The sequence below is a fragment of the Chrysemys picta genome, chromosome 1 (assembly GCF_011386835.1).
Source record: "Chrysemys picta bellii isolate R12L10 chromosome 1, ASM1138683v2, whole genome shotgun sequence".
NCBI lineage: Eukaryota > Metazoa > Chordata > Testudines > Emydidae > Chrysemys > Chrysemys picta.
In genome coordinates this window covers 348386741-348401805 of record NC_088791.1, presented here as the reverse complement: position 1 = coordinate 348401805, position 15065 = coordinate 348386741, and the positions used below count along the sequence as shown (strand labels likewise).

The 15065-nt window shown below is 42.1% G+C and overlaps 1 protein-coding gene across 9 annotated transcripts in view; it reads left to right on the top strand.

Moving 5' to 3' along the window:
* Positions 1 to 15065, top strand: part of NUP98 (nucleoporin 98 and 96 precursor) — a 54444-nt gene that overhangs the window by 25186 nt on the left and 14193 nt on the right. For all 9 annotated transcript variants that reach the window (XR_010601426.1, XM_065596619.1, XM_042840232.2 and 6 more), the window contains 11 exons: positions 1055 to 1362; positions 1819 to 1932; positions 3140 to 3278; positions 3629 to 3806; positions 4346 to 4510; positions 9304 to 9480; positions 10337 to 10493; positions 11359 to 11782; positions 12538 to 12767; positions 13211 to 13480; positions 14522 to 14679. Coding sequence is in view for 8 of the 9 variants with exons in the window: in XM_065596619.1 (XP_065452691.1) it covers positions 1055 to 1362; positions 1819 to 1932; positions 3140 to 3278; positions 3629 to 3806; positions 4346 to 4510; positions 9304 to 9480; positions 10337 to 10493; positions 11359 to 11782; positions 12538 to 12767; positions 13211 to 13480; positions 14522 to 14679 (2320 nt within the window). In the remaining variant the exon portion in view is untranslated. The remainder of the gene's footprint in view (positions 1 to 1054; positions 1363 to 1818; positions 1933 to 3139; positions 3279 to 3628; positions 3807 to 4345; positions 4511 to 9303; positions 9481 to 10336; positions 10494 to 11358; positions 11783 to 12537; positions 12768 to 13210; positions 13481 to 14521; positions 14680 to 15065) is intronic.

The following is a 15065-nucleotide window of genomic DNA, read 5'->3' as shown; positions in this document are numbered from 1 at the left end:
CCCTCAGTACAAAAACCAGTGGTCGCCCATTGGAATTAATAGGCAGCATGTTTAATACAGGAAATACTTTTTCACACAGCCAACAGTTGTCCTGTGGAGTATATTGCCACAGGAGATGTGATGGCCAAAAGTATAACTGGATTTAAAAAAAACTAGATAAGTTCACGGAGGATAGGTCTATCAATGGCTATTAGCCAAGATCAGGGATATAACCCCATGCTCTGGGCAACCCAAAACTTCTGACCGCCAGAAGCCGTGAGAGGAAGACGGGTGGATCTCTGTAAATTTATTCTTTTCTGTACGCTCTCTCTGAAGCTCTGGGTCTGGCCATTGTTGGAAGACAGGATGCTGGGCTAGATGGACCACTCCTCTTACCCAGTATGACCTTTATGAACAGTACAGGCTTCCTCACCAGTGTATCAATTAGAGCTGGGCAGGAAACTGTTTCCATCCCTGGAAAATTTCCAAGCTTTTGGGGGGAGGAGGGGGAAATTCCCATCCAGACCTGTAAATAGACAATCAAAAATGTTTGGTTCACGTCAGGTCTAAATATCCCATTTCAAAAGATTTGGAAAAAAAGTGTTTTGAAATTGTTGAAACAAACTTGTCATAACTGACCCATTTCCACAAATAGTTTCAGGTTCAACAGATTATTCATTAGAAAATGCCAAACACCTTGTTAAATTCCTGATCAGCTCTAGTCTCTGTTCTCACCTGGAGTCACCACCTAGTAAGGATTAGGGAAATACGCTAGCCATGTGCCCACTCAATCTATATTGCTGAGGCTGCCAGTTGTGAACTAGGCAGCCCCACCCTAAGGTCAGCTTGATCCTTTGGGCAGCAAGACATAATCAACTCTAAACCTGTTTTCCCAAAACAATGTAATATATGTTCCAGGCACTAATGTCTAGTGTTACATGTGGCAGTGTACCTCCACATAGCAGGAAGAATCTGGTGTGCCCTGTTATGAGATGAGAAACAAATATGTGTTGTAACACGGGCACAAGATTTCTTCAGAAATGAATGTGTTTGAATGGCTTCATTCTTTCTTTAGGTTCAACTTTCTATCCAGATCTGTTGATGAGAACCACAGACCGGAGGGTGAGCGAGAGGAAGAGGACGATCACCATGAAGTGACTAGATTTTACACTAACCCCATTGCCAAGCCCATCCCACAGACCCCAGAGAATGCAGTGCACAAACACCAGAATAACGTGGACGATACCATTGTGGCTCTGAATATGCGGGTTGCCTTGCGGAATGGCCTGGAAGGCAGCAGTGAAGATGCTTCATTTCATGATGAGTCACTGCAGGATGACCGAGACGAGGAGAATGAGAATGTATATAGTCTGCACCCAGCAGGTCAGATTCGCACTGCTGTGTGGTGCTGCTCTCTTTAGTCTTACTCCTTCCTGATCCTCCTCTTGCTTGTCATTTGACCCCCATCCTTTGCTTTATTTTTAACGTATACTGCCCTTGAATAATTTCCAGCTTTCTCTCCACCAAATGCCATTCCTCAAAAAAACAAATCTTCCTACCGTCTCCTCTCCCTCTTACCCAAGATGTTCCATGTTTTCATCTTACCTTAGATAAGATACTCAGTGCATGGAATTTCTCACTGTAAAGTAATATGAACTTGACACTGTTAAGAGGTCTGTACTCTGGCTTCTGTTACTTTATTGTTTCAGTACATTGTACTGATTCCCAACTTCTGTTTATGGCCCCTCAGCTGTCCTTCAGTTTTCTTGGCAAATGATTAAGAACATTTCTGAAGTTAGTCTTGTCCTCATCTGTGTGCTCAATTATTTTCTACTGTAGGAATTGTTCTAACAAAAGCTGGCTACTACACCATCCCGTCTATGGAGGATCTAGCTAAACTTACCACTGACAGAGGAGAGTGTATTGTGACTGATTTCACTATAGGTCGTAAAGGTGAGTATAGAATCATTTTGGATATGTGTTCTCCTGCCACCAATTCTTTAGAGCTTTAAAGTCTGGGCTTTGTATTTCTTCATAGAATATCAGGGTTGGAAGGGACCTCAGGAGGTCATCTAGTCCAGCCCCCTGCTCAAAGCAGGACCAATCCCCAGACACATTTTTACCCCAGTCCTCTAAATGGCCTCCTCAAGGATTGAACTCACAACCGTGGGTTTAGCAGGCCAATGCTCAAACCACTGAGCTATCCCTCCCCCCTATCATGAATGTAAAATCGCTACCTTGCTTGGGAGATTTATCATCCCTAGGTGACAAAAGCTTTATAAATGTTTTCAAATTGGCTGCACTCTCAAGCTGCATGAATTAGGCTACACAGTGAAACTAAAATCATAGCTTGTAAAATTCCAGCACCTGGTATCTGAAAAGAACAACACTTTCAATAGTTCTTCAGATACTGAGGGTAGCTTAGGTCCAAAACTTGGACTCGAACTGTCTAGCTCAGCTTTATTGGCCAACCTGAGTGCTATTCATGACTTGTTCACTTCTTGAACTTCAAACTGGAATTTTACAAATCGTTATAATACCATGATTATTGGAGAATGGAAAGATTTGAATATTTAAAATCTGACATTGTCCCTGGACGAAATCATAACTTTGTAATTCTCAATGAGTGTTTGGGAAAAGCTGATCACAGATGCAGTATGAGCGGCCAGGTTAGTACTACTATCAAAAACCTTATGACTATATAAAGGAATTGAATGTAAAACTAGTTTGGTTATACAACTACTTGGGGTCAGTCTTGCTGTTGTATATGCACGTAGGATATTGTGTGCAGTTCTAGTACTTTGAATTCAGCAAGGAGACAAATTAAAAATAGAGGATAGGACCACCCAGGAGGAGTGACCAACTTAAGTGGTCTAGAAAAGATACTTAAGGGCCCAAAATTTATTACTTTGAGGGAGCAATGGCCAACAGACTGAAACTATCATCCTTTTAGAATGGAAAAAGATAATAGTAAAACTGCTCAATTACTTGTTGTCAGTGGAATGGAATAACAGGAGTTTGAATGGCAATTTAAGGATAGGTAAGATGAACAAAATGTGAATACTTATATTGGAGAGTTTGCCAATGCACTTCTCCAGGGTGGTATTACAGCATTTGCTATTGGAGCAGAAGTACAAGTTGTGTTTGGTTTACTTTCCAGGTTACGGATCAATTTACTTTGAAGGTGAGGTAAATCTAACTAACTTAAATCTGGATGAGATTGTGCACATCCGCAGGAAAGAAGTTATTGTCTATCCTGACGATGATCAGAAGCCACCTATTGGTGAAGGTTTAAATAGGTAATTCAAACTTTTTCATGTGTTCTCTTTGGGAGGGGTGGGAGTAGCCTGGTAATAGATTTTGGTAAACCTGTCACCCTTATTGTCATCCATAAGTGTCTTTTTCTATTAGCTATCCCCGCAGCCTGCAAATCTAAACCCTTTTTTCAGGCATACATTCAGGTTATTAATCTTGGACAAAGCCTACTGGTCAGAGACAATAATGTTTCTGAACTAAAGCGTGCTACATGGCTTTTTCAGTGTTTGAGCCAATGCTTGTGGTTTGTTTTGAACTTGATGTAAACTTTTTTTGAATGCCTCATTTCAAAGCTCAGTGATCTCATGCTCTTCCATGGTCTACATTTTAACAGACGAGCTGAAGTTACATTGGATGGAGTTTGGCCAACGGATAAAACATCTCGCTGCTTGATAAAGAGCCCAGAACGACTAGCAGATATCAATTATGAAGGCAGACTGGAGGCTGTATCTCGGAAGCAGGGAGCCCAGTTCAAAGAATACCGTTCAGAGACTGGTTCTTGGGTATTCAAGGTAATGTTCACGGTTACTCATTGCTGACTGCTCATAAACTGTGTATTACAGAAAGATCTGGGTGGAAGAGCAGTCAGAATCCCTGATTAAACCAATAGCTGTCAATGCTGTAATTCCAGTCCCTTTATTCAACAGTTTTTTTTATACTTGTTTAAGGTTTTAAAGTGCTCTTTCTGACCCATTTAACTCATGAATTGTAGTACTAAAGTTTTTCAAGTAATATACAGATCATTCTGATTGTAATAGTCACAATGTGCAAACTGTCCAAAATAACTCCCAGGTAATTCGTTAAGAACTGATCTCGCATATATGTGGTGTTTTATACAAAGATTGAACTCCCTCAGAGTTCGTGTATGCTTCAGTATGCAGTTACTCATTAGAATATTTAAAGGGAGACTTTCAGACCCAAGGGGCAGCTAAACACCCAGCTCCATATGAAGTCAGTAGTAGTTGTGCACCAACTCCCATTTGTGCCTTTGAAAAATCTTCCCCATGTCTGTATCCCTATTAGCAACACTTTGGCTTTTCTCATTGTACAGGTGGCTCACTTCTCTAAATACGGCTTGCAAGATTCTGACGAGGAAGAGGAGGAGCATCCTTCAAAAGTGGACGCAAAGAAGTTAAAAACTGCCCAAGTGCCACCCCAGGGGCAGCTGGTGCCCCAACAAATGGCTCTAAATGGCAAGCCAACGCCTCCATCTCAGGTAGAAAAAACAGTGACTTGAAGTTATCCATAAAATGAAGGAATAGCTATTTGCCCTAAGACAGAGCCGTTACTATTGCAAATGCCTTGGAGACAGAAGAACGCAAAGCATTTTTAGAACCGAGCTTACTCAAACTGGGGTGGTACTTCTGGTCTCCTACAGGATATTTGCAAGATCTATGTATACTTGGCGTGCTCTCCCTTGTCCTCACATCCTTTGTTTGAAATTAGCGTTTTTGTTGATGGTATCTTGAGTTTTTTTGGTAACCTGATCACTTCTACAAATCCTGAGATCTAAACAAGGATATGGCGCATTTGCACTAACTGTGGAAGAAAACATGGTTTTGTTAATATTCTCAAATATGTGCAATAGAACTCTTGCCAGTCATGCTGCCTCCAGCACCTAAAAACAAATTGCTTTGTGCATTAGGTTTTTAGATTGTCTGTATCTTCAAACCTCATTTTGCATGCGAACTTGTATTCTGGTATTTTAAGAATGTACTCTATTTTATTAAAATAAGATCTAAAGTTTTTACAAGTTTGGCTATACAACTAATTTCTTAAAATGTATTGGAGTGGGGTGGGGTGCGGTGCAATTGTTGCATTCTGAAGTTTTTTGTACCAATTCATTATTGGGTCATAGTATATGTCAGGGGTCGGCAACCTTTCAGAAGTGGTGTGCCGAGTCTTCATTTATTCACTTTAATTTAAGGTTTTGGCGTGCCAAACGTTTTTAGAAGGTCTTTCTATAAGTCTATAATATATAACTAAGCTATTGTTGTATGTAAAGTAAATAAGGTTTTTAAAATGTTTAAGAAGCTTCATTTAAAATTAAACTAAAATGCAGAGTCCCCCAGACCGGTGGCCAGGACCCGGGCAGTGTGAGTGCCACTGAAAATCAGCTCGCGTGCTGCCTTCGGCATGCGTGCCATAGGTTGCCTACCCCTGGTATATGTATATACTTGCCTTCTAGGAAGATGGCATTTTATTCAATTCTTGGCACCAGCCTATGTAGCTACATCCTAAACGTTGACTGGTTACAAGCAATTTTCTGATTGAAATGAAAATGGAACACTTTTTCCACTTTCCCTATCTAACATTGGAAAAAACACTGCCAACAGTAAACTAAATTACCGTACATACTCATTCATAAGCCAAATATTTTTGGTAAAAAAGTGACACATCAAAGAGCGGGGGTTGGCTTATAAACGGGGAATGGCAAACCGTGGACACTGGGAGCTGAGGGGCTCTGTGCCTGTGAACGCTTCAGGTAAACAAAACAGCCAGGCCTGCTAATGGCTTAACCTAACGGGCCAGGAGCCAAAGTTTGCCAACCCCTGAAATATAGGGTCGGCTTATGAACAGTTTTTGCTATTTTTACGTAACCATCTTGGGGGGGCGGGGATCGGGTTATAAACAAATGGGCTAATGAACAAGTATATACGGTAGATCTTTGTGTTAATGGAGAAGAAAAGCATTTTATAATGGAGGTGTTCATGGTAATTCTACAACCAAGCACTTATGTCAAAACAATTGTCAATACAAAGTAGGGCTCAAGTTGAATGCAGAATGTAAAGGCCTTGAGCAGGATTCTTGGTGTCCAATCCTGCAGTCCAGTCCTTGGTGTCCAACCTATTGCTATTTGTGTTGACGTAGAGGACTCAGTCGTATGCAGGAGAGCAGAATAAAAGGATGCCAATCCCTAGCTGCTGAATTGCATTTTTAAGGGAAAGGCTTTTGTTTCAGGTCGTAAGCAATTTCGATATTCCATTCATTGGTGAAGGCAGATCTCCAGGCTTGCAGTTCACTCAGGCATGAACAGTGAGCTTCTACTTGGCATGAAGCCAGTATGCATGGTGTGTTTTTCTGTAGGTCATGGAGGAATTGTCAGCATTGGCCAATGGTCAAGCTTTTAGACAAGACACAGTAAATAGTCCTTTTGCCCCTGGTTCTCCTGCTGCGATTTTTGTGGATAAAGAGAGGCAGTGACCTTGCACAGCCTAGTGAAGAACAGAATGAGCCCCTTAGCAAGAAGTAACTGGCAGCACATAGGCTGTGTGTGGGGAAGCCTTTTAAAGTGCACACTTACCTTCTGCTGACAATCCCTCCAATCTAGTCGTATTCCTTTTTTGTGCTGGAGACCCTCAGAAAACTGAATTGGGAATGCTTTTCTGCCTAGGGAAGGTTAATATCAGGTCCCTGGAGAAGTGAACCATTCAGACTCTGCAGTCTAGCAAAATGCAGGGTATTTGGCCCATGAGGGAAAGTTCTTTTCGCATCAGCCTCCCTAAGTATAGCTAGCACTGATGGCTTTCAGGAGTCAGATGACAAACCAACTCTGCTTGTCATACAGGTAAGGAGGCACCAGAGGTAGGAGACTGGCAGAGATGCAGCAGTGCTGATAATCTGGGCACAGCCCCATATTATAGCTATCAATGGCACATCTTGTGGGACTCCTGTCTTTAGGCAGCCAGGCTAAGCTTTTGTACTCTGCCCCAGTAAAAGGACCCTGAAGCAATGAAGGCTGCGTTTTCACCTTCTGTCTTTGTTCACTGGTCACTTAAGTGCAGTTTGTTCTGGTAAATCAAACTCCTGAAGCACTTACATTTCTGAAAAAACACTGAGCTGGATGACTGGAAAGGACTAGTCTTATAGGTCTCTGTGTGTGTGTGTGTGTGTGTGTGTGTTCCTATTCCCTCCCCTCACCATCCCCAACAAAAACCCTCAAATGGGAAAAACAAGGAAATCTTCTGATTTTGTGAATGTTCACTTAACTGTTCTTGTGGGCAAGTTATTTCTATGGGATGCCCACAAGAACAGTTAAGTTATTTTTATGGGATAACTGTTACTGTGGGCTGCCCTTTTCTGTTAGGAGCCAAGATATGGTGTACCTCTTTGTATTTTGTATTGTTGCTGTAGGTTTGGATGTTGTAAGGGGCAAAAAGTTGTCCAGGCTTAATACAGAAACATCAGGAGACTATATAGTATGGATTTAAAACTCATCAAATGGTTGTTGTGAAGAGCCAGGAAATACGATGCATTTATGGTTAAGGCAAAGGTTTAGAACGTAGATCTAGGTTCTATTCCTAGTGCTGCCCCAGTCTTTGTGGATCTATTTCTGAAATATTTTTTAGAATGAGTTTATATCTGTTCATTGGCCTTGAGTAAAGTTTCTCAGTGTGATGGTCTGATTTTCAGGTTCTGGTTTGCAACAGTTAAGTTGTGTTCTTTCTGGCTTGTGCATCATTGCAACTAAAAGATTCTGTACCTGAAATAAACTTCATCTGATGCACAAGAAGGAGCAGAATCTAACTCTCCCTTCCATTTAATGCATTGGTTCAACAATGCGAATGCAGTAAAGGAGTAAAATCATGTCAGGTCAACTGCTATGACTTGAAATGCACAGAGTAAGAATATGCAAGTCTTAGTAACTGACTAGTTCTGATTGCGTCTTGTGTGCTTGGTATAGTGGCTCCTTCGCAGGGATGTTGAAGCTTAATTCTTCATTGTTTGTAAAGTGCTTTAAGGTCTGCATATGGAAGGTGCTATGAATGGTACAAGGTAACTTACTTTACTAAAATCCCCAGCTTTTGGATGGGTCAGTGAAACTTGTGCTTTTGATCCTAAACATACTTAATTTTGCAAATCTTATTAGCATGCTGTAAATACCTGGTCATGATTACTGCTAGGAACGTCTTAATAAAAACAAAGTATGTGGCTGCCTGCTGTTACAACTTCAGTTTTCAGTGTGGTAGACATGTTAGTCTGTATCAGCAAAAACAACAAGGAGTCCTTGTGGCACCTTAGAGACTAACAAATTTATTTGGGCATAAGCTTTCATGGGCTAAAACCCACTTCATCAGATGCATGAATGGAAAATACAGTAAGCAGTATATATATTATAGCCCATGAAAAGATGGGAGTTACCTTACCAAGTGGTGGGGGGGTCAGTGCTAATGAGGCCAATTCAATCAAGGTGGACATCACCCATTCCCAATAGTTGACAAGAAGGTGAGAGTATCAACAGAGGGAAAATTACTTTTTGTAGTGACCCATCCACTCCCAGGCTTTATTCAGGCCTAATTTGATGGTGTCCAGTTTACAAATTACTTGCAGTTCTGCAGTTTCTCGTTGAAGTCTGTTTTTGAAGTTTTGTTGAAGAATTGCCACCTTTAAGTCTGTTATCGAGTGTCCAGGGAGATTGAAGTGCTCTCCTAGTGGCTTTTGAATGTTACAATTCTTGATGTGTGATTTGTGTCCATTAATTCTTTTGCGCAGAGACTGTCCGGTTTGGCCAGTGTACATGGCAGAGGGGCATTGCTGGCACATGATGGCATATATCACATTGGCAGATGTGCAGGTGAACGAGCCCCTAATGGTGTCGCTGATGTGGTTAGGTCTTATGATGGTGTCCCTTGAATAGATACGTGGACAGAATTGGCAATGGGGTTTGTTGCAGAGATTGGTTCCTGGGTTAGTATTTTTGTTGTGTGGTGTGTAGTTGCTGGTGAGTATTTGCTTCAGGTTGGGGGGCTGTCTGTAAACGAGGACTGGCCTGTCTCCCAAGGTCTGTGAGAGTGAGGGATCGTCCTTCTTCAGGATAGGTTGTAGATCCTTGATGAAGCGCTCCAGGATCTACAACCTAGAGTCTAACTTGGAACCCAGAAATGAGCAGTGAATACTTCTCTCACTTGCAGGTGATTGTTGAAGCCATTGAATATTCTTGCTTTCTCTCTTAACTGACCCAGAATGTGCTATCCTCTAACATGGTTTCCATGTCTTTGGTGTCTGCAGAGCCCAGAAGTGGAACAGCTGGGGAGGGTTGTGGAACTGGACAGTGATATGGCTGACATCACCCAGGAACCAGCTCAGGATTCAATACTAGAAGATAGCATTACAGAAGAGCCGGAACTGGTGCCTGCTTCAACGCACATTGCATCTTCACTTGGTATAAACCCCCATGTCTTACAGGTGAGCAACTTGCTCTTCCTATAGTTATCTAAGTGATAGGCCCTGCTCTTGCTTTATCCATCTGCCCAATTTCTGACAAATCACTGTGGCTTGTCTTCAGATTTGAGCATATTATTTATATACAACTTTGAACATTACAATATATATTTCATCTACCATACCCAGGAATCTCAAAGAGCTTTACTGTATTAATCATTGGTAAAGTGCTTTATGGGAGGAGGTTAAAAAGGTCTCTTCTGATTAAAACAGAAGAATTCAATTAAGTACTGTGATGGCCTGTGTTGGTGTCCAGCCAGGACAGGCTATCACATACCTGCTCCTGTGAAAATCTGGATAATGTGACCACTAGTACACAGGACCACTATTTGCTGTCTCAGCTGAAAAATAGTGCTCAAGGTGCTATATATGGGTGACTATTTATTTTAGCATTTTAATATTGGGTCAAAGGAAAACTAATACAACTCCCCCACTTGCAGTACTCAGTTACTACTTGGTTTTCCATTTGAGTACTGACAACCTAAACAAGGTCTGAGAAAACATTGTATCAGCACCTAAGGTCGTATTGATCAGTATTGGATATTAAATAGGACACCACCATTGTAGTTTAGTAGGTGACTTAAATCACTGGTTCCTCATAATAGATTGCTTTTAGTTCATTTTATAACCATCCCATCAGATAACTCATGATCTAATTTGAAATGTAAGTTTCAGCATGAATGGATCAGTGGTGGTTCATATGTAACTTTTAAAGGTGGCTTGTTTTTTTGGGAGACACTAGTTAGACCTGCTATCCACTGCTAATTTGTATCAAGGGGTTGTTGTGCTAGCATGCAGTCTTGTTCTATGATCATTTTAGATCATGAAAGCTTCCTTGCTCGCTGATGAAGAGGATGTAGACTTGATCCTGGATCATCACTTTGGCAAACAGCCTACAAAAATGGATACTTCTCAAGAGATCTGCTCTCCCAGGCTTCCAATTTCAGCATTGCAAGGACAGAAAAGACACTCCTCAGGTACTGTAAGGATCCATATGTCTGCACCAGGAGATACCCACAGACGTTAACTTTAAAATAGTTTGTCTGGGAAAAAACAACATTTAAAACTTGTTTTGGGCAGCTGGGGTCTCTTGTGAATTATCCTAACCTTCTAGATACTGACTCTCTTTCAAGTCTGATCTCTAACAGTGTTCAAACTGGGTCATTATTTAAATACCCATTTGAGAGCATTAGGATGGTATAAAGAGATTGGGTTTAATACTAATTAACTGCCAGTAAGGGTATTTTGCCATTAATTACACATGCAGCTCACTTTGACACGAGCAGGAATTGCATGCGCATAACTGACAACTATGACCACAAGAGAAAACGTAGCTTGTATATTTAAGAAAGTTGCTATGTTGCCAACATTAGCACTGCATGGTCCACTTAAATGAAGTGTGCTTAACTGGGGTGTCTCCATAAGGAGCCAATTTAAGTCCAGTGGTACTTAATAGCAATGCTTACTGTTTCCTGAGGCACCTTCAGGTGACTAAAGCCATGTCTGTTCTAAATCTGTCTAAGGCCACACACATTTGTCTGGCACAGAGGGGTGTCTGTTCTTTCTCTGAGGTACTTAAAGGCCCTTGTTGGTGTAGTGCTTAGTTTGTACCATGGCTTGGACAATTGTGCTATAGCCTAGTATGTGACTGTTCATGACCATAATTGTTGTCCCATTCATGCTACAGTCAGCTGTGTTAAAACCAGGCATGCCTAACTGTATAGTAAATGCTATTGATTACTAGCTGCTCTGAATAGTTTTGGTGGAATTTCAGAACATCTTAAATGACCTGTTAAATGCAGAGACCTTGAGTTTCCTTAAGTTCTCCGATCTTCCTTTCAGTTGGAGGGCTGCTGCAATCCAAACTTGCAAGTGTGTCTTTCCTCCAAAGTGCTTCTCTGCAAGATTTTCATGGACCAAGAACTTCCTCTTTAGGCAATCCTCCATCTGCAGCCTCTTGGTCTGGGCTTTCCCCACTACCCTCTGCATTCTCCATGCCCAGCGCAGCCCCAGAGGTGCAGCTGAAAACAGTGGGTGCCTGTAGGCAGCAGGGGCTAATACCTCTGGAAAAATCTGTCACTTACGGAAAAGGAAAACTCCTAATGGATATGGCACTCTTCATGGGACGCTCATTTCGTGTTGGTTGGGGACCCAATTGGACTCTTGTAAATAGTGGAGATAAACTGAGTGGGTCAAATGAGCCTGAGGATCTTCGCAATGACTCTATGGAATATGGATTCTTGCCAACTCCTGTTGCTCCTAAATCGTGAGTGTTAATCCATAGGACTAGTTCTCCCTTGCAGATATACTGGAGTATATAGAGAGCCATCTGTCCTTGTCTTTAAAGTGAACCTTGTTGAATCTTGTATTGGGTAAAAATTTATGGGCCTGTGATGTATAGGCGGTCAGACTAGATGGTCTAACAGCCCCTTCTGGCCTTAAGTACTACGAAGCTGTGAATAAATATGGGCCCATATCTTCCCCACTGAGTGCTGCTAGTGTGGGTTGACATTTAGTGTTGGGAATACTGGAGCATCTCCCCTTGAAATGAAACTTTCAAAGAGCTTCCTGTCTGCTGCTCCCGTGAGCTGCAGAATGTAGGCCAAGCTTGCAATGGAGTTCGCAGGGACATTAGGCTAGTGCTTCCTGATGATGTGTCCATAACTCTAGAAATGTTTTTATAGTACTTCTATAGTTTGGGTAGTTATGTTCCAAATAAGGGATGGAATTCTAGGATCAGGTTTCTTCATGTCCCATGATTCAAGCACACTGCCAGTTTCAGGATGTTTGCAGTTCATTCTGTAATCACAGCGTCCACAATTTGGCCTTTATCTGTTCCTGGGATTGAGTACCTATTGAATATATTGACATCCCATTCAGGTAGAGAAATGGGTTCTGGATTTATTATCCACCTGATGATCAGGAACAGGAGAGGGGTGTTTCTACATAAGAATTATTTTACACATCTGTTAGTCTTGTTAAGTATCTATATCTTTCCAATACTACTGTTATCTTCCCCAGACTTTCAGAATCTCCCTTCAAGGTTCATATAGAGAAGCTGACCTTAGAACGAAGGAAGACAGACGGAGACCAGCAGTTATACCTCATCCCTCTGGAGATAAAGCTCAAACACAGCACTGTCCATGTAGATGAACGTTGTCCTCTCTTAGCAGCCAACCCAGGAGTGTCTGCCATCCATGACTATGCTGACTGGGTTAGAGACTTTTGTGGAGACGCAGCTGAAATAGAATGTGAGTATCAAGTTATATACATTGGGGGAGCATAGAATCTAAGTGATAGAGCAGTTTAGTACAAGTTCACTTCAAATAACTTTAGTGCAGCACAATCTGAATAAAATGAACAGAGAATTGGAAATACAAAAACACAGAAAGGAGCAAAATGTTCTCGATCTTTCTCCAGGATAGTGTTTACTGTATTGACAGACATTTAAAATAGTCGACTGGTTGTGGCCACCTTGTTTGGTTTTATTAACTTTAAAATGGCTGGATCAGATGCATGCTGGGCTGATGCATTGTGGGGTGCTAATCAGCTGATTTAAATTTCAAAGTAAGTAGTCTTGTCCCCTATGAATGTAGGACAAATATAGGACTGACACAGCCCCCTCTACAGCATTGTTCCAAATTCCTAGTATGTATGTCTCTCTTCTGTGACCACTTAATTTTTTGTTCTCCAGCTGTGGTGAAGTACTGGTGTTTGACATGGATGTTGTGTGAGGCAATCTGGGGCCACCTGAAGGAGTTAGAAGCCAGCTTGGAGGAGCCCAGTGAGTACATTGTAACCCTGGAGCGTAGGAAAGCCTTCTCCCGCTGGTTATCGCAGACTGCAGCAGCACGAATCGAAGAGGAAGTCTCACTGTCCCAGCACGAGAACCACATAGAGGCTGTGTTTAGCTACCTTACTGGGAAGAGGATCAGTGAGGCTTGTAGGGTGGCACAGCAATCAGGTAAGAAGCTGACTTTGGGATATACAGAGACTGCTGCATTTTTTTTTCCTCATTGTTACCAAGATCAATGCTAGATTCAGCCTTACTGCAGAAATTGCATGGTTATTGAGGGGCAAATCAGATGTTTCTACTGCAAATATTTTTGGGGGACAGGAGAAGAAACCTTGGTCTCCCTCAGGATGGAATCTGGTACAGGGCATTTTACACTTCAAACTCTAATACCTAGGCTGAGGCTTGAGTGATTTCCTACTGAGGGGAACTGACCACTCAGTGTATTGATTTTTACTAGCTTAAGATGGACAGGAATAGCTTAGCCACTTTCTGCTGATTTCTCTGGGGAACCTTACAGCTGTTACTTGTAACTCATATTTCAGTGTTATAATGTAAATCTGCTGTGTTCAGAGCTTGCTTTCTAGCCCAGTAAATCTGCCTTGAACGTTGCTGTAGCAAAGCAACTGTAATTGGGCCAGTTCTTAGTTCTGTGTTGTGACAGTGTGTAGGTAGGAAGAGCACATGCTCTGGAAGCCATTTACTTCCACCATTCTCTAATTAACGGCTGTAATCTGTGTGACGTGTACACCTGAAACTTACTCTTTCCTTGATCAGTGCACATAGCAATGGCTGCTAATATAACTGATTACGGTGGTTTGTGTTTTTACAAGCTATAATTTAAACTTCTAGGGCTGGGTATTGGTTTTTGAAGCATACTTGTTTGGCTCAAATGACTACTTCAGCTTTTAACAATACTGAACTTTTTCTTGCCTTCCTGGTTCTTTCTTGCGCTTATGGCTGATTCTGAAGGAAACCTAATTAGTCTAACTTTAATTTCCATACTTCTGACTTTAGAGTACAAGTTACCTCCATTTTTTTTTTTAAATCCCCTTATTCACTTGTTTCCTACCATCCCACTGTGCTCAACAGTTATTGCATAAGGAACTAGAAAACAGCCTCACTTTCCAAGCCAACCAAACTGCATGTTGTAGGATTGTGGTCTGTGATGTCCCAGTAAACTCTGCTGACATGCTGTTTTATTTCCTTCAGGAGATCACAGGCTTGCCCTTCTCCTCTCCCAGTTGGTAGGCAGCCAGCAGGTTCGGGAGCTCCTCACAATGCAATTAGTGGACTGGCATGGATTGCAGGCAGACTGCTTCATCCAGGAGGAGAGATTGCGCATCTTTGCTCTGCTGGCTGGGAAGCCCGTAAGTCTTGCTGACAATCTGTCACATCTGTATAATTGAAAGCTAGCTACTGCTAGATAGGAAAAATAAGTGAGGGTCTTGTAGACCAGGGGTTTCTCACCTTTTTCTTTGAGGCCCAGCATGCTATTAAAAACTCTATGGCCTGCCTGTGCCACAACTGTTGTTCAGCATATCCAGTAGATTAAAAGCCAGGGCCGGTGTTAGGGGGTAGCAAGCAGGGCAATTGCCAGGGGACCCCATGCCACAGGAGGCCCCGTGAACCAAAGTTGCTCAGGCTTTCGCTTCATACCCATGCAGCAGGGTTTCCGTTTCACCTTCAGCCTCACGTGGCAGCCCTCGGGCTTTGGCTTTCTGCCCTCTGCCCCAGAGACTCCTAACGCTGGCCC